This window comes from Carcharodon carcharias, chromosome 26 (assembly GCF_017639515.1).
Source record: "Carcharodon carcharias isolate sCarCar2 chromosome 26, sCarCar2.pri, whole genome shotgun sequence".
Classification (NCBI taxonomy): Eukaryota; Metazoa; Chordata; class Chondrichthyes; order Lamniformes; family Lamnidae; genus Carcharodon; species Carcharodon carcharias.
The window spans coordinates 30054820-30080326 of NC_054492.1; the positions used below are offsets into that span (position 1 = coordinate 30054820).

Consider the following 25507-nt stretch of genomic DNA (forward strand, 5'->3'; position numbering starts at 1 on the left):
ACTCCAATGATGCAACTAGTTCATTAGGAGAGATTATTTTATTCTTGTTTTGAAATGATTCATGTGAAGTGGCTTGAGATATTTTTAAAAGTTGTGATATTGCACCATATAGATGCAAGTCTTTCTTAAAAAAGACAAATTCTAAATATGATAGAGACTTTGTTGGCAACACCCACAATCAGCACCAACATAATATCCGAAGCATACTTGTATTGAAATTGGACATAGAAATCATTTGAACCCAACAGCATCTCTCTAAGAAACCTCCAAATGACCAATTTATGCATGTGGAGTCACTGAGTATTTGGAACTTGAATCTGGCCAGGAGAGAGGAAAAAATGTTCCAGAAATAATCACTCTTCACTAACATAATTTCTTGAAAGGAAGGAGAAAGAATTTAACTGCATTACATTTGGATTAATGAAGTCAGTTTGCCAGCAGCAGATGGGTCATGAGTGGAGACCAATATAGAAATACAAGGGAGTGCTGGTCTAACATGTATTTCTTTAAAAATACAGCCAGGCCTGACAGGAAATGTTCTGATGCCACAAACATCTGTGACTCTTCTTTTCCAACTGTTTAGTTCCCTCTTCCCCACCCCCTTAAAGAGGTACTGGCTTCATATTAAAAAAAAAACATTTGTTAAATTTAGTTGAGGAAGGTGAAGAGCTAAAAGAGCTCAAGACATCATTCACCAGTGATCAGGGAGTTTTGTCATTATTATACCATCAATGCTTATGGGATCTTGCTGTGTGCATGTTGGCTGCCACATTTTCACAACATCAGTGACTGCACTTCATCAGTAGCTCATTGCACATGAAGACTTTAAGAAGTTTCTGAGAGTTGTGATAAGGTACTCAGCTCTGATGCAACCCAGCACCCCCACTACGAGGATGAAAAATCTCAACGACACCTGCCAATCAGAGTACGCAATGCCCGCACTGGACCTGATCCTTATCTCCTTCTCTGCAGAGACCCCACCAGCCCTACAATTCTCAGGGTCTCTGTGCTCCTCCAATTCTGGCCTCTTCTGCATTACCATTGTTAATTACTCCACCCACTGCCAGCCATGCATTCAGCTGTTGAAACCATAAACTCTGAAATTCTCTCACTAAACCTCCATCTCGCTCTCCTTCTTTAAGTTGCTCCTTACAACCTACCTCTTTGACCAAGCTTTTGGTCATTTGCCCTTATGTGAATAGGAGTCAAAGTTTCCTTGATAACACTCTTGTGAAGCACCTTGGGATATTTTACTACATTAAAGGTGCTATATATATGCAAGTTGTTGTTGTTACTTCACCTATCATCATATCCTTGTTTACCTTTCTCCCTCACGTACCTAGCTAACTTTCTCTTACATTGCCTCTATTCTAAAAATTCTAAGGAGAGAACCAACCATCTGTGGTTAACTAAAGATGTTAAGGAAAGCATCAAACTTAAGGAAAAAGCATACAAGTCCACAAACATGAGTGGCAGGACAGATGATAGGATAGAATATAAAGAATGACAGAGTATGACTAAAAGGTTAATCAGGAGAAAGAAATTAGAGAATGAGAAGAAGCTAGCTAGAAATGTGAAAACGGATAGCTAGAGTTTGTACAGGTATTTAAAAAGGAAAAGAGTAAGTAAAATAAGTGTTGGTCCTCTAGAGAGTGACAGCAGAGATTTAGTAGTAGATAATAAGGAAATAGTGGAAGAAATGAACAAATATTTTGCTTCTGTGTCCACTATAGAGAATACAAAAGCATTCCAGTAATAGCTACAAATCAGGAAGTGAACGGGAGAAAGGAACTTGGTGAAATTGAAATCACTAGGGAAACAGTACTGAGCAAATTGATGGAGCTACGGGTTGGCAAGTCTCCGGATCCTGATGGACTACATCCTAGGGTCTTAAAATAGGTGGCTAATGAGGTAATCAATGCGCTGGTGTTAATTTTCCAAAATTCGCTAGATTCTGGAAAGGTTCCGTCAGACTCGAAAGTAGCAAATATTCAAGAAGGGAGGGAGGCAGAAAACAGGGAAACTATAGGCCAAAACAAAAACAAAAATACCTGGAGAAACTCGGCAGGTCTGGTAGCATCTGCGGAGAGGAACACAGTTAACGTTTCGAGTCCGAATGACCCTTCAACAGAACTAAGTAAAAATAGAAGAGAGGTGAAATATAAGCCAGTTTAAGGGGTGGGTGGGACAAGTAGAGTTGGATAGAGGGCCAGTGATAGGTGGAGATAGCCAAAAGATGTCACAGACAAAAGGACAAAGAGGTGTTGAAGGTGGTGATATTATCTAAGGAATGTGCTAATTCAGGGTAGAAAGCAGGACAAGCAAGGTACAGATAGCCCTAGTGGGGGTGGGGTGGGGTGAAGGAATCAAAAAAGGCTAAAAGGTAGAGATAAAACAATGGATAGAAATACATTTAAAAATAATGGAAGTTGGTGGGAAAAGAAAAATCTATATAAATTATTGGAAAAAAAAAGGGGGGGAATCGGAAAGGGGGTGGGGATGGAGGAGAGAGTTCATGATCTAAAATTGTTGAACTCAATATTCAGTCTGGAAGGCTGTAAAGTGCCTAGTCGGAAGATGAGGTGCTGTTCCTCCAGTTTGCGTTGAGTTTCACTGGAACAATGCAGCAAGCCAAGGATGGACATGTGGGCATGAGAGCAAGGTGGAGTGTTAAAATGGCAAGTGACAGGGAGGTCTGGGTAATGCTTGCGGACAAACTGAAGGTGTTCTGCAAAGCGGTCACCCATTCTGCGTTTGGTCTCTCCAATGTAGAGGAAACCGCATTGGGAGCAATGAATGTAGTAGACTAAATTGAGGGAAGTGCAAGTGAAATGCTGCTTCACTTTGGGCCCTTGGACGGTGAGGAGAGGGGAAGTAAAGGGGCAGGTGCTGCACCTTCTGTGGTTGCATGGGAAGGTGCCGTGGGAGGGGGTTGAGGTGTAGGGGGTGATGGAGGAGTGGACCAGGGTGTCCTGGAGGGAACAATCCCTGCGGAATGCCGCTGGAGGGGTGAAGGGAAGATGTGTTTGGTGGTGGCATCATGCTGGACTTGGCGGAAATGGCGGAGGATGATCCTTTGAATGTGGAGGCTGATGGGGTGATAAGTAAGGACAAGGAGGACCCTATCATGTTTCTGGGAGGGAGAAGAAGGGGTGAAGGTGTATGCATGGGAACTATAGGCCAGTTAGCTTGACATCTGTCATGCAGAAGTTATTAGAATCGTTCATTAAGGAGGTTATAGCTGGGCACTTAGAAGAGCTCAAGGCAATAAGGAAGAGTCAGCATGTTTTTGTGAAAGGAAAAGCATGTTTAACCAATTTATTGGAGTTTTTTGAAGGAGTAACATGCACAGTGGATAAAGAAGAGCCTGTAGACGTACTGTACTTGCATCTCCAGAAGGCATTTGATAAGGTGCCACATCAAAGATTATTACAGAAAATGAAAGCGCATGGTGTAGGGGGTAACATATTAGCAAGGATAGAAGACTGGCTGGCTGGCAGAAAGCAGAGAGTATGCATAAATGGGTCTTTTTCTGGTTGGCAGGATGTGACGAGTGGAGTCCCACAGGGGTCTGTGCTGGGGCTTCAACTTCTTACTATTTAAATCAATGACTTAGATGAGGGCAGTGAAGACATGGTAGTTAAATATGCAGATAACACAAAGATAGGTAGGAAAGTATGTTGTGAAGAGGACATGAGGAGGTTGCAGATGGATATAAGATAGCTTGAGTGAGTGGGCCAAGATCTGGCAAATGGAGTTTAATGTGGGAAAATGTGAAGTTGTTCACTTTGGCAAGGAGAACAAAAAAGCAGAGTGTTACTTCAATGGAGAACGGCTGCATAATCTGAGGTGCGGAGCGATCTAGGTGTGCTAGTACATGAGTCACAAAACGTTAGTATGCAGGTACAGCAAGTCATTAAGAAGGCCAATGGAATGCTATCCTTTATTAAGAGAGGGATCGAACAAAAAAGTAAGGATCTTATGCTTCAGTTATACAGGGCATTGGTGAGACTGTACCTCGAATACTGTGTGCAGTTTTGGTCTCCTTATTTAAGGAAGGATGTAAATACATTGGAGGTGGTTCAAAGGAGGTTTACTAGATTGATACCTGGAATGAGTGAGTTATCTTATGAGGAAAGGCTGGACAGACTGGGGTTGTTTCCAGTGGAGTTTATAAGAGTGAGGGCTGATTTGATTGAAGTATACAAGATGCTGAATGGCCTTGACAAGGTGGATGTCGAAAGGATGTTTCCTCTTGTGGGTGGGTCCAGAAACAGGGGGTGCTGTTTTAAAATTAGGAGTTGCCCTTTTAGGACAGAGATGAGAATTTTTTTCTCTCAGAGGCTTGTGCGACTTTGGAATTCTCTGGCTCAGAAGGTGGTCGAGGCGGGGTCACTGAATATTTTTTAAGGCAGAGGTAGATAGATTCTTGTTAGGCAAGGGAATCAAAGGTTATTGGGGTTAGATGGGAATGTGTAAATCGAAACACAAGAAGATCGGCCATGATCTTATTGAATTACGGAGCAGACTGGAGGGGTCAAATGGTCTATTCTGTTCCTATTTCTTATGCTCTATATGATAGCAAGTTCTACATTCTGACCATTCTCTGGGGAAAGATATTTCTCCTGAATTTCATTTTGGATTTATTAGTGGCTATCTTACATTTATGACCTCTAGTCAAGTGGAAACATCTTCTCCACAGCTACCCAGCCAAGTGCCTTCATAATTTTGAAAACCTATAGTAGGTCACCCTTCAGTCCTCAGGTTAGATGTATTTGTATAAAAAAAAATGAGACTGAATAGCTGAGCCACAATACAAGTTCCAATGCTCAGTCTCTGGTCCGGGATGAGAGAGCTGCTCTCGACTCATTTCCACATCACTATCGAGTGCTTCCCACTGTGTGCAGTGAAAGCAGTCTGCCAACCCTGACCAAGCCGGATCACACTTGAGGAATGACCACAAGGTGGGCAGTAACACCCTTTGAACCTCTCTCAAAGTCTGAGTCAAAACCTTCAGGAGAGACGGGGGTAATTGGCAAAACAATTCTTAGCTTTTCTGAACTCAGAAATTAAGCAATTTCCTCTTTAATCATGGCACAGTGATATTCATTATCTCATGCAAGTTCTATGTTTGGAAGTCATTGCCTGCTGTTTGACTTGAACCCTGTCATAAGCAGTTGGACTGAGTAATGAAGTGCTTCCCACTGTTCTAATTGAGTGGCTGTTATTGCCAGCACTTGGCCTTCCCACGAGGCATGAGAGGGGATGGGGTGATTGGACGGGGATTACCAGGTTGCCTGTGTGCCGTATGCAGAGTGACCTGTTTTGCCGATTGCCTGTCATTGCCATGCAGGAGACAAAGGAAATGTGGAGACGTCTGCCAGGCCAGGAATCTCAAAATAGATGGCATGCTCCAGTACCCTACTGACATGCAGCCAGGCACAAGTCTGCTGATATGTGCCATCACACCACGCGTTGGCAGAATGAAGAGCTGTGGGGGCTGTGAAGCATTAGCAGCTTAACTTGCACAGTGATAAGAGAAGGGGAAAAACTGAGAAGCAAAGAGAAACAATGGATTAAAAAGAAATATGTGCTGGATTAGCATTTCAGAGACCCTGTTTACCAGTCAGCACCACTTAAAGGGGCTGTGTCTTTCTCCATTATCTTATGAAGTGAACATGTATGTTTCAAGGTGATAATTCGTGGTTGAGTTGCATCTGTCTGATCGATGGTGGCCAAAGACTCACGTTGAATGTATGAAGTGAAAGCTACATGTATTACGATTGTACTGAAGCATCTCAGGGCGCAACATGGGCCAGAATCTTTCCCTCGTCGGGCGGGATGAGCGGGAGTGGTTGGAGACTGCCACCCGCGATCGGCTCCGCTCCGCGATTTCACGCGGGTGAGCCGGTTAAAGCCTGCCCTGGCGTGGATCGCGAGCAGCAGCGCTCAGCGCTACCTGTGCGGGGGGGTGGGGGGGGAGTCGGTGGGGGAGGGAGAGCAGGCCCCTGCGCCGCACACGAAAGAGTCCTTCAATCTCCCTGAGACACGGAACTGCTGCAGGGAGATCGAAGCACCTTTTAAAAAAATTTAATAAAGGCAATAAAACTTTAATAAAACATGTTTTCTCACGTGACTGTGTCACCTGAGTTGGGCCATGTTTTTAATTTCAAAATAAAGTTTTTATTTAACATGTATTAGCTTTAGGAAACTTCATCCCGCTTGGCCTTTTCGCCTGACCGCCAACCATTAGGTCGGACGGGCAGTGTAAATTTCAGGTTAATGGCCGTAAAGAGGCCTTTCGGTTATTGGCGGGTGCACAGCTGACTCCGGTGTGTGCCCTCCGAACGAAATATTGCATGAGTTGTGCAATGACGTCAGACACACGCTCGACGCCATCGCGTGTCATTTCACACTCGGGTGTGTCAGGCGTGTGTCCACATGCCGAATGTAAAATTCTGGCCCTGATCTATGTAGATAACTTAAATGCCATTGCACTGTCTGACTGTCTGTAATGAGCATTTTAAAATGTCTGTGATGTTCATTGGTTGTATTGAAGCACCTCATGATCTATGTGGAAAACTTGAAAATGATTGGACTTTTGGTGATGGTCATTTTGTTAGTTCCACTCCCCTCCCCTTTCCATGTTACCCTGCATGTCAGAACATATGAGCATACAAATTAGGAGCAGGGGTGGAAAACTTGGCCTTTTGACCCTGCTCCACCGATCGATAACATTATGACTGATCTGATTGCAGCTTCAACTCTACTCCCCCGAATTAAGCCCCCCTCCCCAACTAACTCCCTTGTTAGTCAAGAATCTATCTACCTCTACCTTAAAAATATTCAATGACGCAGCCTCCACCACTCTCTGGGGAAGAGACTCATAACCCTCTGAGAGAAAAAAATTTCTCCTCATCTCCACCTTAAATGGGAGATGCCTTATTTTTAGATCTGTCAGCTGGTTCTCATCTCTCCCTCAAGGGAAAACAACCTTTCAGCTGTCATCCTGTCAAGTCCTCTCAGGGTCTTATATGTTTCAATAAGATCACCTCTCATTCTTCTAAACTCCAATAGACGCAGGCCCAGCCTGTCCAACCTTTCTTTGTAAGATAACTCCCTCATTCCAGAAAACAGTCGAGTGAACCTTCTCTGAACTGCTTCGAATGCATTTAAGTCCTGTCTTAAATAAGGAATTCAAAATGTATACAGATGTGGTCCTCCAGATGTGGTCTCGCCAATGTCCTGTACAACTGCAGCAAAACATCCCTCCATTCCTCTTGCAATAAACACCAACATCCCATTTGCCTTCCTAATCACTTGCTGCACCGGTAAACTAACCTTTTGTGATTCATGTAACAGGACACCCAGATCCCCCTGTACGTCTGAGCTCCCATGGAGCTGCAGACAGGCCCATGCGTGTGCACATAGATGGCTCAGACACAGCAATTGAAAGCTAGAATGCAGCTGCCCCATTTTCAATGATGAACATTAGTGGCAACCTACTCCACAACATTAGGCCATTCAGTTCAAGTCAGAACAAATGACTACTAGAGGCAAACCCTTCTTCCAGTAATGTCCCACTTACAAATCAACATACAGGAATTAGACCAGCTGGCCCCTCAAGCCTGGCCCACACTCTCAATGCCTGGAGATTTCTTCCGCAGCACTTTCCAAACGTACAAACACCACATTTAACAAGACGAGGACAGCCCTCTGAGTCACACCAACCTGGCTTGGACTTAAATCCCCATTCCTACACTGTTGTTGGGTCAAAATCTTGGAACTGCCTAGCTAAACAGCACCGTGGGAGTAACTTCACCATACGGGCTGCAATGGTTCATGGTGAAGGCCCAGCAGCACCTTTAGAAGGGTCATAATGGATGAGCTTTAAATTACTGATAATGCCCACATCTCAGAAAGGTTATTAAAAAAAGAGTCAACTAAGAGCCAGCTGAATGTTATACAGAGGAATTGTAGGATTTTTTTCTCTCTCTTTGGTTGAGTGAAAGGTGTGTTTATATGAAGTGCTTGTTTATTTAAGATTTCAGGGGAAGGTGCCACAGTTCACATTGTGAAAACCAGCCATGATTTTCACAAGGTAAAAGCAAAACACTGCAGATGCTGGAAATCTGAAACAAAAACAGAAAATGCTGGAAAAGCTCAGCAGGTCTAACAGCATCTGTGGAGAGACAACCAGTATAAAATCCATCACATTTCCGCTTCTGTTTAGCTCTGAAGAAGAGTCATACGGACTCGAAACATTAACTCTGTTTCTCTCTCCACAGATGCTGTCAGACCTGCTGAGATTTTCCAGCATTTTCTGTTTGCGTTTGTGATTTCCACAAGCCAGTTTCGCAGTGTAAATGGTGTAACCAGGGCACAGATAACTTTCTCCTGTGGTTCCAGCCACTTACGTGCCAGTGTAAGGGTGACTTTGAGAAAGAAAGCCTAGGCCCTAAACACTGGAATTCCCCTCTAAATCTCTCCACAGCTCGACCCCTCTCTCCTCCTTTAAGACGCTCCTTAAAACCTACCTCTTTGACAAAGTTTTTAGGTCACTTCTCCCTCCACCTGGACCCCTCCCTCTGGATTCTTACCTTCTCTTGATCTTTTCATTGAGAACTGTCGGCGTGACATTAGTCGTCTCAATTTCTCTGCTCCTCTCACCCATTCTAACCTCTCTCTCTCTGAACTTACTGCACTCCATTCTCTCAGGTCCAACCCTGACATTGTCATCAAACCCGCTGACAAGGGTGGTGCTGTTGTTGTCTGGCGCACTGACCTCTACCTCGCGGAGGCTGAGCGTCAACTCGCAGACACTTCCTCCTACCTCTCCCTGGACCATGACCCCACCACTGAACATCAAGCCATTGTTTCCAGGACTGTCACTGACCTCATCACCTCTGGGGATCTCCCTCCCACAGCTTCCAACCTGATAGTCTCCCAACCTCGGACGGCCTGCTTCTATCTCCTACCCAAAATCCACAAACAGAACTGCCCCGGTAGACCGATCGTCTCAGCTTGTTCCTGCCCCACAGAACTCATTTCTCGTTATCTTGACTCCCTTCTCTCTCCCCTTGTCCAGTCCCTTCCCACCTACATCCGTGATTCCTCTGACACCTTACGTCACATCAACAATTTCCAGTTCCCTGGCCCCAACCGCTTCCTCTTCACCATGGATGTCCAATCTCTCTACACCTCCATCCCCCACCAGGATGGTCTGAGGGCCCTTAGCTTCTTCCTCGAACAGAGGCCCGAACAATCCCCATCCACCACTACTCTCCTCCGTCTGGCTGAACTTGTTCTCACACTGAACAACTTCTCCTTCAACTCCTCTCACTTCCTCCAAATAAAAGGTGTGGCTATGGGTACCTGCATGGACCCCAGCTATGCCTGTCTCTTTATGGGGTATGTGGAACATTCCTTGTTACAGTCCTACTCCGGCCCCCTTCCACAACTCTTTCTCCGGTACATCGATGATTACTTCGGTGCCGCTTCATGCTCTCGTCAGGACTTGGAAAAATTTATTAATTTTGCTTCCAATCTCCACCCCTCCATCATTTTCACGTGGTCCATCTCTGACACTTCCCTTCCCTTCCTTGACCTCTCTGTTTCAATCTCTGGTGATAGACTGTCCACCAATATCCATTACAAACCCACCGACTCCCACAGCTATCTCGACTACAGCTCCTCACACCCCGCTTCCTGTAAGGACTCCATCCCATTCTCTCAGTTCCTTCGCCTCCGTCGCATCTGTTCCGATGATGCTACATTCAAAAACAGTTCCTCCGACATGTCCTCCTTCTTCCTTAACCGAGGTTTTCCACCCACGGTCGTTGACAGGGCCCTCAACCGTGTCCGGCCCATCTCCCGCGCATCCGCCCTCACGCCTTCTCCTCCCTCCCAGAAACATGATAGGGTCCCCCTTGTCCTCACTTATCACCCCACCAGCCTCCGCATTCAAAGGATCATCCTCCGCCATTTCCGCCAACTCCAGCATGATGCCACCACCAAACACATCTTCCCTTCACCCCCCTTATCGGCATTCCGTAGGGATCGCTCCCTCCGTGACACCCTGGTCCACTCCTCCATCACCCCCTACTCCTCAACCCCCTCCTATGGCACCACCCCATGCCCACGCAAAAGATGCAACACCTGCCCCTTCACTTCCTCTCTCCTCACCGTCCAAGGACCCAAACACTCCTTTCAAGTGAAGCAGCATTTCACTTGCATTTCCCCCAACTTAGTCTACTGCATTCGTTGCTCCCAATGTGGTCTCCTCTACATTGGAGAGACCAAACGTAAACTGGGCGACCGCTTTGCAGAACACCTGCGGTCTGTCCGCAAGAATGACCCAAACCTCCCTGTCGCTTGCCATTTCAACACTCCACCCTGCTCTCTTGCCCACATGTCTGTCCTTGGCTTGCTGCATTGTTCCAGTGAAGCCCAACGCAAACTGGAGGAACAACACCTCATCTTCCGACTAGGGACTTTACAGCCTTCCGGACTGAATATTGAATTCAACAACTTTAGGTCGTAAGCTCCCTCCCCCATCCCCACCCCCCTTCTGTTTCCCCCTTCCCTTTTTTTTCCAATAAATTATAAAGATTTTCCTTTTCCCACCTATTTCCATTATATAAAAAAAAAACCCCACTAGAGCTATACCTTGAGTGCCCTACCATCCATTCTTAATTAGCACATTCGTTTAGATAATATCACCAACTTTAATTTTAACACCTATGTGTTCTATTGTACTATTGTTGTTGACATCTTTTGATGATCTGCTTCTATCACTGCTTGTTTGTCCCTACAACCACACCCCCGCCCCCCCCTCCACCTCTTTGTCTCTCTATCTCTCCGCCCCCCACACACACACCTTAAACCAGTTTATATTTCAACTCTTTCTTGGACTCGAACGCAAGTTCTGTCGAAGGGTCATGAGGACTCGAAACGTCAACTCTTTTCTTCTCCGCCGATGCTGCCAGACCTGCTGAGTTTTTCCAGGTAATTCTGTTTTTGTTCTCCTAATATATGGCTTGGTGTCAAATTTTTGTTGATCATACTCCTGTGAAGCGCCTTAAAATGTTTTACTACATTACAAGTGCTATATGAATGCAAGTTGTTGTTGTTGCTTTAATACTTGCTTTAATGCTTTGCACAACCTCAAGATGTCCCAGAGCGCTTTAAGGCCAATGAAGTACTCTTGAGGTAGTCACTGTTGTAATCTGGGGTAACCCTACAGCCAATTTGTGCACAGCAAGATCCCTCAGATAGCAATGAGGTAATGACCGCACAGCTTGTTTTACTGATAATCTTTTAAATGAAAATCAAATCAACAAAATTGGGATAAATCAGGCACAGCCCCTAATTCAGGTCAGCTGTAAAACCAAGGACAAAAGTTTAAAGGAACCTTACAAACTTTAAATCAAAATGTGATTAAAGGGGTTTGTTTTACTGATGTTGGCTGATTACCTCCACCACTGAAAGTGGACAGAGGTAAGTTTTCAGCCCTGTTTGTACACAATATATCTCAAAAAGTAATGGATGGATTTCAATGGAACTTGGTGCACAGACAGGCTATGGCCCAAAGAAGAACTGATTAGTTTTTTGCAAAGATGCAAATCCAGACCCTGGAATTTTCTAAAGGATCTGTTAACATTAGGGTGAGTTGACATTTTTTTTAGAATGCTGTTGATTGATTAAGAGTGTTGTGGATTATCTCAGCTGCTGGGGTGGAATTTGTCACAGTTGACAAAATGATGAGCAAAGTTTTCAGAGCAGGTTGTTGGATGTGGATAGGTCTGAAACCTCCTCGGTGAGATGGAAGCTCTTCATAAAGAGATTTCTTTTTTCAGTTCGCCATTACAGAGCATCAACCAGGTAGGGAAAGCCTTAAGGAAGAACTGTGTCATTGTAATAATGTTTGTGTTAGCAGTGTGGCAGAGGTATACGCTCTACTGAATGCTGTCTTCCCCTGTTTTCAACTGTGTCACTCAATACCCCAGGACTCCCCTTGTCATAAGTATCTCTGACAATGATTCTAAACATTACCATTCAGGCAACACTTGAAATAATAATTTAAATAATAACATGCCTTATCAACCTCTTCGATAACTAAAGAAAAGGGTTAAAGTGCTGCAAATGGACTTGAGCAGTCTTGGGTAAGGAGCGCACAAATCCCCCAGGAACCCCCTGCTTCTCGCCCTATATAGTGACCTCTGCTGGAAAGTGTGCATGTGGAAGTCAGGTGGGAACAAGACCTTCCCAAAGTTGAATAGCCCGCCCATATTCATTGACTACGCTCTCACATAATGAAGGGTTAATTGAGCAAGTGTTGAATTCGTGCATGACGAATGAACTTTATTATCTGCTTGTGGCAAATGTAATGTTTGTCAGAGCGTGAGTGTTCACTTGAGATAGATATGCAATGCAATGTCCAGGGGAAGGGCTGCTGGAAACTGAATACATGCAAACATAGCAGGAGGGGTCAATTAATCTTCTTTCGAAACAAGGTACAGCATAGATAAAATCTCTGGCAGAGCATTCTCTACAACAAGAATGCCACTTAATGTGTCAAACCTGTTTTCCACTGATCATTCGTTAAATTCAGGTCAGAGCCATTAAATACCTGAAACTCACCTAACTGAATCCAGTAAGCAAATTACAGCAATAACACTGAAACAATGTTAAACAATGACTGCGATAATATCATTACAGAAATCCAATCCAAGGAAGAGCCAAACAATGTATGTGACTCAGTTACACAATTTGCCACAGGCCAATAATTTATTATTGTAAAATTCTTAAGATAAATGATGGATAATAAAAGTTGAAAATTGCATAGTGGAATTGGAGAAGATCTATTCAGTTTCACAGTTAGCTGCAATATTGCCCCTCTGGGTGTGGTGGTTTATGGGGCTTCCATTGCTAAGGAAGTGTACATTTTGGAAACACTCTTCAATGTTCTGCTACTGTACTCCTAGATCAGAAAGAACTTGTGATGAGGCACATCAAAGCATTCTAAGCGCTCTAATCCCTGTCTCTTGAATATCCCCAATTTTATTCACTTCAATTGGCAGTTGTGCCTTCAAATTGCCTTTTCTTTCCTTTATTGTTTTATGGAATGTGGGTATCATTGCCCATCCCTAATTTCCCTTGAACTGAGCGGCTTGCTAGGCCATTTCAGAGTGCAGTTAAGAATCAGCTGCATTGGGGTCACAGGTAGGCCAGTCCAGGTAAGGATGGTAGATTTCCTTCCCTAAAGGGCATGAGTGAACCAGATGGGCTTTTACACCAATCAATGATAGTTTCATTGACCATTACTGAGAGGAGCTGTCAATTCCAGATTTATTAATTAAATTTAAATTCCACCAGTTGCTGTGGTGGGATTTGAACCCATGTCCCCAGAGCATTAACCTGGGTCTCTGGATTACTAGTCCAGCAACATTGGCATTACACCACCATCTCCTCAATAAAGCAGCACAAACTCCCGTGAACTAAATTTGAGTTGTGGCTTGTTCAGGCAGAGGAACTGAAGAGCCTGCAAAGTGAGCTGATTGAAAATTTGGCAACAATGGGATCCTAAGCTAGACCCTAAGCTCTGGAATTCCCTATCTAAACCTTGCCACCTCTCTACCTCTCTTTTCCCTTTAAGATGCTTCTTAAAACCTACCTGATTAAGCTTTTGGCCATCTGCCCTAATATCCCCTTATCTGGCTCGGTATCAAATTTTGCTTCATAAAGCTCCTGTGAAAGCCTTGGAAGTTTTATTATTACATTAAAGGAGATATTTAAATACAAAACAAAAACAAAAATACCTGGAAAAACTCAGCAGGTCTGGTAGCATCTGTGGAGAGGAACACAGTTAATGTTTCGAGTCCGCCTGATTCTTCAACAGAACTAAGGAAAAATAGAAAAGAGGTGAAATATAGGTTGGTTTAAGGGGGGGGGGTGGAACAGGTAGAGCTGGATAGAGGGCCAGAGATAGGTGGAGATAACCAAAAGGTGTCACAGACAAAAGGACAAAGAGGTGTTGAAGGTGGTGATATTATCTAAGGAATGTGCTAATTAAGGTAGAAAGCAGGACGAGCAAGGTACAGATAGCCCTAGTGGGGGTGGGGTGGGGTGAAGGAATCGAAAAAGGCTAAAAGGTAGAGATAAAACACTGGATGGAAATACATTTAAAAATAATGGAAGTTGGTGGGAAAAGAAAAATCTATATAAATTATTGGAAAAAACAAAAAGGAGGGGGAAAAACGGAAAGGGGTTGGGAAAGGAGGAGAGAGTTCATGATCTAAAATTGTTGAACTCAATATTCAGTGCGGAAGGCTGTAAAATGCCTAGTCGGAAGATGAGGTGCTGTTCCTCCAGTTTGCGTTGAGTTTCACTGGAACAATGCAGCAAACCAAGGACAGACATGTGGGCATGAGAGCAGGGTGGAGTATTGAAATGGCAAGCGACAGGGAGGTCTGGGTAATGCTTGCGGACAGACCGCAGGTGTTCTGCAAAGCAGTCACCCAGTTTACGTTTGGTCTCTCCAATGTAAAGGAAACCGCATTGGGAGCAACAAATGCAGTAGACTAAATTGAGGGAAGTGCAAGTGAAATGCTGCTTCACTTGAAAGGAGTGTTTGGGCCCTTGGACGGTGAGGAGAGGGGAAGTAAAGGGGCAGGTGTTGCACCTTCTGCGGTTGCATGGGAAGGTGCCGTGGGAGGCGGTGGAGGTGTAGGGGGTGATGGAGGAGTGGACCAGGGTGTCACGGAGGGAACGATCCCTACGGAATGCCGCTGGGGGGGGGTGAAGGGAGGATGTGTTTGGTGGTGGCATCATGCTGGAGTTGGCGGAAATGGCGGAGGGTGATCCTTTGAATGTGGAGGCTGGTGGGGTGATAAGTGAGGACAAGGGGGACCCTATCATGTTTCTGGGAGGGAGAAGAAGGTGTGAGGGCAGATGTGCGGGAGATGGGACGGATTCGGTTAAGGGCCCTGTCAACCACTGTGGGTGGAAAACCTCGGTTAAGGAAGAAGGAAGACATGTCAGAGGAACTGTTTTTGAAAGTGGCATAATCAGAACAGATGTGACGGAGGCGAAGGAACTGGGAGAATGGGGTGGAGTCTTTACAGGAAGCGGGATGTGAGGAGCTGTAGTCGAGGTAGCTGGGGGAGTCGGTGGGCTTGTAATGGATATTGGTGGACATTCTATCACCAGAAATTGAGACAGAGAGGTCAAGGAAGGGAAGGGAAGTGTCAGAGATGGAGCATGTGAAAATGATGGAGGGGTGGAAATTGGAAGCAAAATTAATAAATTTTTCCAGGTCCAGACAAGAGCATGAAGCAGCACTGAAGTAATCATCGATGTACCGGAGAAAGACTTGTGGGAGGGGGCCAGAGTAAGACTGGAACAAGGAATGTTCCACATACCCCATAAAGAGACAGGCATAGCTGGGGCCCATGTGGGTACCCATAGCCACACCTTTTATTTGGAGGAAGTGAGAGGAGTTAAAGGAGAAATTGTTCAGTGTGAGAACAAGTTCAGCCAGACGGAGGAGAGTAGTGGTGGATGAGGATTGTTCGGGCCTCTATTCGAGGAAGAAGCGGAGAGCCATCAGATCATCCCGGTGGGGGATGGAGGTATAGAGGGATTGGACGTCCATGGTGAAGAGGAGGCGGTTGAGGCCAGCGAACTGGAAGTATGATGTAGGGTGTCAGAGGAATCACGGATGTAGGTGGGAAGGGACTGGATAAGGGGAGAGAGAATGGAGTCGAGATAGCAAGAAATGAGTTCCGTGGGATACAAGTTGCTTTTGTGGAAATTGCTATTGGTAATTACAACACTAATTTTAGATTCTGTCCTTTTGTTAGGAAGTTCATTTTGGGTAAGTAGGGTTAATAGTGAGAGTCATTTGGAAACTTGATTTTAAAGTGATGTGGGCACAATAGCATTGAGTAAGACAGAGAATCATGATCATGAGCTTGCTGAGAAAAGTTTCCTTAGGATTATATGGAACTTCCCTTAAGCGAGAGATAAAAATAAGCAGTTTGTAATTGTTTGTTTCACGTCTAATTAAAACAGTCACTCAGCAATTCCGTCTGCTCAAAAACAACAGAGAGCAGCGGGGTGGATCTTGACAGTGTGGAATGGTACAAAACAGGTGATTGCGAGTTGCATGCTGATTTTACATCTCTGCAGATGACCTCAATGGAACTAAGTATCAGGAGTGATAGAATGGGCTGCCGACATGTAATCGCCTCTTTTACCCAATTGTGCAAAGTCGAGATATATCTCAGTGTGTGAAATATATAAATTACACAGGAATGATTAAACATTTCCTGGTGATAACCTCACTGATTGATGTTCAGTATCAATTATCTTGTAAGTTGTTGAGCCCTGGGCTGACTCAGATTCAACCCCATGTCTGTGCTGAGTTAGCTGAGGCATTGGTGTGATTCTACATTATGCCATTACAGTCCTAAATGGGGAAGGGAGGGATCGATTGGAGCTCTCGCTGTTCATTACTCTCCTGGGCTCTTCCGAGCTAGTGGATGTTGTATGAGGACAAGCTGTGAAGGACCCCCTCACCCCCAACTCCAATTAGATCACTTGCTGAGATGTATGGTCCTCTTGGACGGTGCTAGGCACTTGTGGTTTTGTACCCACTGAGCAGTCAAAGGCAGCAGCAGGCGTTAGGGCTGTAAGCTGGTGAACAAAGAACAATTAGTCGCTAAAACAAAAGAAAAAAATGGAGGTGCATAATTATATTTCAGCAGTTTCTCTCATTTCCACTCCTCAGGCGTCCTGAGGACATAAACTATCACTTGGCTGTTCCACAGCTTCAGGATGGAAAAGAGCATCTCAAGGATGATTCTCCTGAATCCCCCCTTCTTCCCAATAGGGAAATAAATCCCTGGCGTTCTATTTGATTCTTATGGCTCCTCACAGTGGACAGTCCGGATCAGGCAATCGTGAGCATAGCTTTCATCTCAGAATCTTGTGGTAGAACTCCAGTACTTGATACCACATCACGGAACTTAATTCAAATTCTACCTTCTAATATTGTAATAGGAATATTGGCATTCTGCATAGGATCAAGTGGATAAAGAACCTCCTTTACTCTTGCGTTGTGGTGGCTTGTTTTCTATAGATGTATCGTTTCTGGCAAATATTTTGTAAGATTAGGTTGTGCTACGTGTATTGTTAAAGATCGTGGGGAGCAACACAGTAACAGGAGGAGGCCATTCGGTCCCTCGAGCCTGTTCTCGTTGTCAGTTGGTTCATGGCTGATTCTATACCTTGACCCCATTTACCTGCCTTTGCTCCATATCTCTTCATACCCTTATCTAACAAACATCTATTGATCTCAGCCTTGAACCAACATCCATTTACAGAGAGAGTTCCAGATTTACAGTTTATGTGAAGAAGCGCTTCCTGATTTCACTCCCGAATCTAACTCTAAGGTTACACCCCCTTGTTCTGGACTGTCCCACCAGTTAAAATAGCTTTTTTACTTCCTCTCTTAGCTACCACATTAAACACAGATTTTCTTCACTCCACCATTGGAGGCCATGCCTTCATCCATCTAGGCCCTAAACTTAGAATTCCTTCCCTAAACCTTGCCACATCTCTTCTCTCTCATGGCCTTTAAGATGTTCCTTAAAACCTACCTCTTTTGTCCAAGCTTCTCGTCCCCTATCCTAATATCTCCTTACATGCCTCAGTGTCAAAATTTGTTCGCTAATGTTCCTGCAATGTACTTTCAGACAGTTTACTTTGTCAAAGATGCTATATAAATGCAAGTTGGTGTTGTTGATTAGATCACCCCTCAATCTTCTATAGTCAAGCCAAGTTTATCCAACCTTTCTTCACACCTGCGTCTTTTTAGCCCCGAGACTCGTGCTGTAGCAGGTCCCCAAATGGAAAAACTGTGGCTATTACCTTAATTCATTTATATTATATTGATTTCTATTTTGGCTGGGTGACTGTCTCGTATGTACAGGGATTCCCATGTTCCATAGGAACCATCACCTTTAAATGGGAGATGAAAGACTGCAAGGCAAATGGAAGGCATCAGTAAAGTGCAGGATAAATGCTCATCCACAGGGGCATACTGGGCTGGGATTCAGAAGACTCCCTGCAAATCAGCCAGAACAAACCAAAAGAATCTAAAAGTCTAGAGAAATTTTGTTTTAAAAGGATTTATTGCTTCCAGAACTCTACTGGGTGTGTTTGCATTTAGTGTGAAGGAAAATAGAAAGAATTTCTTGTCAGAAAATAGAAGCAGTTATGGATGAAATCTTGAGAATTACAAGACCTGCCCAATGATGGTATTGGGTTATTGGTACTTTGGTCTGAATGAATTCTTTACGACTGTAAACTTTCTCTGCTCTTTCTTCTCAATGTACCCCCATTTTTCTGATTTGTTCTTGTGATGTGACCATGGCTGACTAGGCCAGTGTTTTTATTGGTCATCCCTAATTGCCTTGAGAAAATGGAAGTGTACTACTTCCTTGAACCTCTGCAGTCCATGCGATGTAGCTATTCCCATAGTGGTGGTAGAGAGGGGATCCGAGGATTTTGACCCACTGGCAATATGTTTCCAAGTCAGGATTGTGTGTGACTTGGAGGAGAGCTTGCAGTGGCGGTATCCCTGCTGAGTTTGTCCATCCAGGCCAGGGGTGGGGAACCTACGGCCTGTGGGCTGGATCCAGCCCATTGCTCATTTTCATCTATCCCGCAACAAGATGTCTAAAAACATTGATCTATAACAGTAGCGCCTTCAAAATAGCATTTATCATTATGGTTACAAATTTACTTTGGACCTAAGTGTCAGCTAAATTACTATAATCATATTTAACAATATAATATTCAAATTCAGCCATTGCATTAAAACAGCAGGTGAGTTGAATGGTTCTGTATTCTGTCTAAGAAAACTAAATTAAGTACATTTTTATGTGTGTGTGGCCCACAACTGATTTTGTCTGTGTGTGAATGGCCCATGATAAGAAAAGGGTTCCCCACCCCTGATCTAGGCTGTAGAGGTCAGGGGTTTGAGAGGTACTGTCAATGAAGCCTTGGCAAGTTGCTACAGTGAATCTTGTAAGTGGCGCACACTTGCTGCCACGGTGTGCTGGTGAAAGGGGGAGTGAATGGTGAGATAAGAGTGACTGCCCTTGACCTCAAGGCAGCATTTGAACAAATGTGGCATCAAGGAGCCCGAGCAAAATTGAAGTCAATGGGAATCAACAGGAAAGCTTCCCAATGGTTGGAGTCATAGCTAACACAAAGGAAGATGGTTGTGTTGGTAGAAGCCAATCATCTCAGCCCCAGGAAATCACTGTAGGAGTTCCTTAGAGCAATGTCCTTGGCCTAATCATTTTCAGCTGCTACATCAATGATCCTCCCTCCATCATAAGGTCAGAAGGCATTCACTCTTGGCAGGACATGGCTCCACTGATACTGCCAAATCTCTTGGGCCTGACCTTGTTCTCACCTGACTATCCATACACATACACTTTCCACGGTGGTCAGAAGCAGGACTCTGACTGATGATCCACCTCCCCCATTCCAGGAACTAACTAAATTAGAGACAGAGGGTGGAATTTAATGGGGCCCATTGGAGCAAGCATAATGGTGGTGGGGTGGGGGTGGAAGAATTGAGCCGAAGTACTTGTGACCAATTCCCGGCATCAGGTAAACTCTCCTGAATTTAGTGGGGCTTGAATGTGGGAAGGGCCCGACATGGGAATCCTGCCCGCTGGTGGCTGGATGTCAATTAGGCCCATTAATGAGTCGCATTAAGCCAATTATCCCTGACCCCACCAAGATTTAATGGTGGGCTTAGGGATTCAGTGTGACTCACACGTGTCTCCTGTGGCTCCCAAAGACCACCCAGAAAACCCTAATGGGTTTGCCAGCAGCCTATTAGATTCTATACTTCTATAAGCTAAACTTCTATAGATTCTGGAATGGTGCCTGCAGATTTGAAGGTAGCAAATGTAACCCCACTATTTAAAGAAGGAGGGAGAGAGATAACAGGGAACTTAAAGATCTACTAGCCTGGCATCATTAGTAGGGAAAATGCTAGAATCTATTCTAAAGGACGTTATTAACTGGGCACTTAGAAAATAATGGAGGGATTAGGCAAAATCATCATGGGTTTACGAAGGGAAATCATGTTTGACAAACCTGGTGGAGTTTTTTTGAGCATGTGACTAGCAGGATAGATAAGGAGGAACCAGTGGATGTGGTGTAATTGGATTTTCAGAAGGCTTTTCGATAAGGTCCCACACAGGGGGCTAGTAAGCAAAATTTGAGCACATGGGATTAGGGGTAATATATGTCTTGGATTGAGGATGAGCTAACTGGCAAAAAACAGAGTAGGAATAAATGGGTCATTCTCAGCTTGGCAGGCTATGACAAGCGGGGTACAGCAAGGATCAGTGCTTGGGCCCCAGCTATTACCAATCTATGTCAATGATTTGGATGTGGGGACCAAATGTAATATTTCCAAGTTTGCTGGTGACATAAAACTTGGTTGGAATGTGAGGAAGATGCAAAGAGGCTTCAAGGAGATTTGGACAGACGAAGTGAGTGGGTAAGAACATGGCAGATGGAATATAATGTGGAAAAATGTGAAGTTATCCAGTTCGGTAGGAAAAACAGAAATGCAAGTATTTCTTAAATGGGGAGACTGGGGAATGCTGATGTCCAAAGGGACCTCGGTGCCCTTGCTCTTAAGTCACTGAAAGCTAACATGCAGATGCAACAAGCAATTAGGAAGGCAAATTGTATATTAGCCTTTATTGGAAGGGGATTTGAGTACAGAAGTAAGGAAGTCTTGCTGCGGTTGTATTGAGCCTTGATTGGACCACACCTGGAATATTGTATGCGGTTTTGATCTCCTTACCTAAGGAAGGAGACACTGGCCATAGAGGGAGTGCAACAAAGGTTCACCAGCCTAATCCCTGAGATGGCAGGATTGGCCTATGAAGAAATATTGAGGAGATTGAGGCTATATTCTTTAGAGTTTCGAGGAATGAGAGGTGATCTCATTTAAGTGTACAAAATTCTTACAGGACTCGATAGAGGGGATGCAGGGAGGATGCTGCCCCCGGTTGGGAGGCCTGGATCTAGGGGTCACAGTCTCAGAATAAGAGAGAGACCATTTAGGACTGAGAGGAGGAGGAATTTCTTCAGTCAGAGGGTGGTGAATCTTTGGAATTCGCTATCCCAGAGGGCTATGGAAGCTCAGTCATTGAGTATGTTCAAAGCAGAGGTCGATAACATTGAGGGATACAGAGATAGTGTGGAAGATGGCATTGAGGCAAAAGATCAGCCATGATTTAATTAAATGGCAGAGGAGGCTCGATGGAAACCAAATTTGTTTTTTATTCATTCATGGGATGTGGGTGTCGCTGGCTGGCTAGGCCAACATTTATTGCCCATCCCTAATTACCTTGAGAAGGTGGTGGTGAGCTGCCTTCTTGAACTGCTGCAGTCCACGTGGTGTAGGTATACCCACAGTGCTGTTAGGAAGGGAATTCCAGGATTTTGACCCAGCGACAGTGAAGGAACGGCGATATATTTCCAAGTCAGGATGGTGTATGGCTTGGAGGGGATCTTCCAGATGGTGGTGTTCCCATCTATCTGCTACCCTTGTCCTTCTAGATGATAGCAGTCATGGATTTGGAAGGTGCTGTCGGAGGACTCTTTGTGATTTCTGCAGTGGATCTTGTAGGTGGTACACACTGCTACCGCTGTGCGTCGATGGTGGAGGGGGTGAATGTTTGTGGATGGGTGCCAATCAAGGAGGCTGCTTTGCCCTGGACAATGTCAAGCCCCTTGAGTGTTGTTGGAGCTGCTCTCATCCAGGCAAGTGGAGAATATTCCATCACACCCCAGACTTGTGCCTTCTAGATGGTGGACAGGCTTTGAGGAGTCAGGATTGAGTTACTCACCACACGATTCCTAGCCTCTAACCCACCCTTGAAGCTGCAGTATTTATATGGTTAGTCCAGCTCAGTTTGTGGTCAATGGTAACCCCCAGGATGTTGATAGTGGGGGATTCAGCGATGATAGTGCCATTGAATGTTGAGAGGCAATGGTTAGACTTTCTCTCATTGGAGATGATCATTGCCTGGCACATGTTTGGTGCAAATGTTACTTGCCATTTGTCAGCCCAAGCCTGGATGTTTTGTACAGGATTTGCTGCTTTTGGACATGGACTGCTTCAGTATCTGAGGAATTGCAAAAGATGCTGAACATTGTGCAATCGTCAGCGAACATCCCCACTTCTGACCTTATGATGGAAGGAAGGTAATTGATGAAGCGGCTGAAGGTGGTTGGGTCGAGGACACTATCCTGAGGAACTCCTGTAGTGATGTCCTGGAACTGAGATGATTGACCTCCAACAACCACAACCACTTTCCTTTGTGCTAGGTATGACTCCAACCAGTGGAGGGTTTTCCCCCTGATTCCCATTGACTCCAGTTTTGCTAGGACATCCTGATGTCACACTTGGTCAAATGCTGCTTTGATGTAAAGGGCAGCCACTCTCACCTCACCTTTGGAGTTCAGCCCTTTTGTCCATGTTTGAACGAAGCTTGTAATGAGATCAGGAGCTGAGTGTTCTTGGCGGAACCCAGATCGAGCAAGTTATTGCTAAGCAAGTGCCGCTTGATAGCACTGTTGATGACCCCTTCCACCACTTTACTGATGATCAAGAATAGACTGATGGGTCGGTAACTGGCTGGGTTGGATTTGTCTTGCTTCTTGTATACAGGACATACCTGGGTAATTTCCCACATATCCGGGTAGATGCCAGTGTTGTAGCTGTACTAGAACAACCTGGCTAGGGGTGCAGCAAGTTCTGGAGCACAAGTCTTCAGTAATATTGCCAGAATATATTGTCAGTGCTCATAGCCTTTGCAGTATCAATTTCCTTAAGCTGTTTCTTGCTACCACGTGCAGTGAATTGAACTGGCTGAAGAATGGGATCTCTGATGCTGGGGACTTCTAGAAGAATGGCCTATTCCTGCTCCTGCATTCCTATTAGGGGGTGTCCCTCATTGCAAATACTCAGGGCCAGATTGGGGGACCCAGCATCAGAAAGGAGGGGGTGGGTGTGCCACTAAAAGCCACCCTACTGCCCTTACATTTGACCCCACTCACCGCCCCCCCCCCCCCCCACATCCTGTCTCACCCTGATCACTATTGACCCCTTCACTGCGACCCCCATCATTCACCTTTCTCCAGGGATCCAGCTATGATCCCTGGCAAAGGCCTCAGAACATTACTGGTAGCAGCCATTGCTCCTGGTATTGCTGCTGTCAATGAGAGCCGCTGGCCTCTGATTGGACGGCAGCTCACGGTGACGGGATTTCCGTCCTGCTGGGGTCTTGGTCACATGGAAAGCCCGATGATGGCCAGTTAAGTGCCTGACTGCTCTGAAACAGCATCAGGCCTCCTGGACAGAAGGGGCAGAATTTTGCCGTCAGCGAGCAGGGGGTGGGGCCCACTCACCGACGCGTAAAACGAGTCAGGATGATGTCAAACGGAACCCCCGACGTCATCCCGCCCCATTTAAATTTTCAGGAAGGCGGGGGTGCAGCAAAATCAGCTCCGGGCCCGCCGACCTGTCAATGGCCAAGTGAGGCCATTGACAGGATCATTGAAACAATTAAAGGATCTGCCCGTCCGACCTTAAGGTTGTCAGGTCGGCCAGGAGCCCCAGAGGGAATTAGAAAAAGCATGAAACCTCATCCAGCAGCGGGATGAGGTTTCATGCAGGGTTTTAAAAATTTTAATAAAATTATTCTGAAAATTATGAACATGAGACATTGTCACATGAGGACATGTTAGGGACATTTTTCTTTTCTATTTTTAATATTTTTCAACGTGTAAGCGATCTCCCTGAGGCTGCACTTAGCCTCAGGGAGATGTGCGCTTTATGGTGCGAAAGCGTGAAAGAGCGCACTCTCGCTTTTGGGGAATCCCCCCCTCCACCCGCACAGGGAGCACATAGCGCTTCCTGCTGGATGTCACACTGGGTGGGCCTTAATTGGCCAACCTACATAAAATGGCAGCGGGGCCCGCTTCTCCGGCTGGGATTGGCTCCCCGCCCGCTGGAGATTGGGTCAGGCCCGCCCACCCGACAGGCAGAAAATTCTGCCCATAGGATATGGGGCTCCCATCAGTTCCTCAATAGGTGGAGGATCACTGGAACTAAATTCCACCCAAATCTTAAAAATTAGAGGCAGGCCATTCAGGAGCAACATCAGGAAGCACCATGTCACACAAAATGTGGTAGAAATTGGAATTTTCAAGGTTTAAATGAATGGTTTCAAAGAGAAAGTGGCTGGGCACTTGAGAGAAATAAACTTGCAGGGCTATGGGGATAGAGCCAGGGAATGGGATTGATTGGATTGCTCTATGGGCCAAATGGTTTCCTGTCTTAATGGTGCTCTGATTCTATCAGAAGGTTTTTGTTAGGTATGTGCGTTAATGGATATGGAGCAAGCACAGGTAAATGGAGCTGAGGTACAGATCAACCATTGGCTTAACTGAATAGTAGGACAGTCTCTGAGGGGCTGAATGGCCTGATCCTGCTCCTAATGTTCCTAATTTTTGCCCCATCTGGGATCAGCATAGCTTGGGTATGTGCCACTAAAATCAGCCTGCTCAGCACAGACCAGCCAAATTTGGGATTGTTGGACCTGTGGGGTTCAATGATGTCCTCACCCACTGGGCCATTGTGTCAACTGAAAACAAAGGATTAAAGACATTCCTGGAACCAGCTTCATTGCCAAGAACTGAGTCACCGCAATGTCCATTTGAGCTTGTTAGAAAATGCACTGGTAATTTAATACATGACGGTTATAAATTGTGGGCGGACTTTAAACTAGTCTTTGTGTGGCTCTCTGTTATTATCTGAGAAACAGTTGAACTATTAATTTACATTCTCTAGTCAGTCACTGATCGGACGTGACAAAGTCAGCTCTGTGGAAAAACTGAGATGAATACTTGAAGGAAGAAAGAGGAAAAAAAAGTCACAATGAATTGCTCAAGGAGTGGCTTTTCGATCAAAAGTTAAAATGTCTCTGATACTTGCTTATATCAGTGTTGCTAACACAATGGCACATGTGTGTGCTTTCTGTTGCTTCCTTAGACCAGATGTGCTGCAGCTACAGTTAAGTGTGCGAGAGGAAACTGATGTGAAGGACCTGGAGATCGGGCTGCTGAGGTAGGGAGGGAGATCGCAGAGGGGCCATTGTCACCAGCACCCGCTCAGCCGGTCTGCAAGGAAGCGGATACATTGGGCGGGGACAGCAGAGTAACTTCAGGGATGCTGAGCCTAAAGTTACCTCGTCTGCTCAGCATTAATCAAGTGCCCAAAGTAGGTGACATTTTAACCTGCCATTTCTGTCTTGCCTTTAACCTCTTTTTGGTGCCCTATTGGGTTACAATTATAAATTCAGCTTGTAGTTTTATACCAAAGTGCTTTAGACAT

General features: G+C 45.1%; 1 protein-coding gene across 4 annotated transcripts in view; it reads left to right on the forward strand.

The window, feature by feature from the left end:
* The window catches only part of LOC121269892 (membrane progestin receptor gamma-B-like), a 112510-nt gene that overhangs the window by 32928 nt on the left and 54075 nt on the right, over positions 1-25507 (forward strand). For 2 of the 4 annotated variants that reach the window (XM_041174988.1, XM_041174987.1), the window contains exon 2: positions 25166-25393. In XM_041174988.1, the coding sequence (XP_041030922.1) occupies positions 25343-25393 (51 nt within the window). In that variant the 5' untranslated portion in view covers positions 25166-25342. Of the gene's footprint in view, positions 1-1891; positions 1912-11783; positions 11884-25165; positions 25394-25507 lie in introns of those variants that run through there. The other 2 variants (XM_041174990.1, XM_041174989.1) reach the window with 2 other exon arrangements.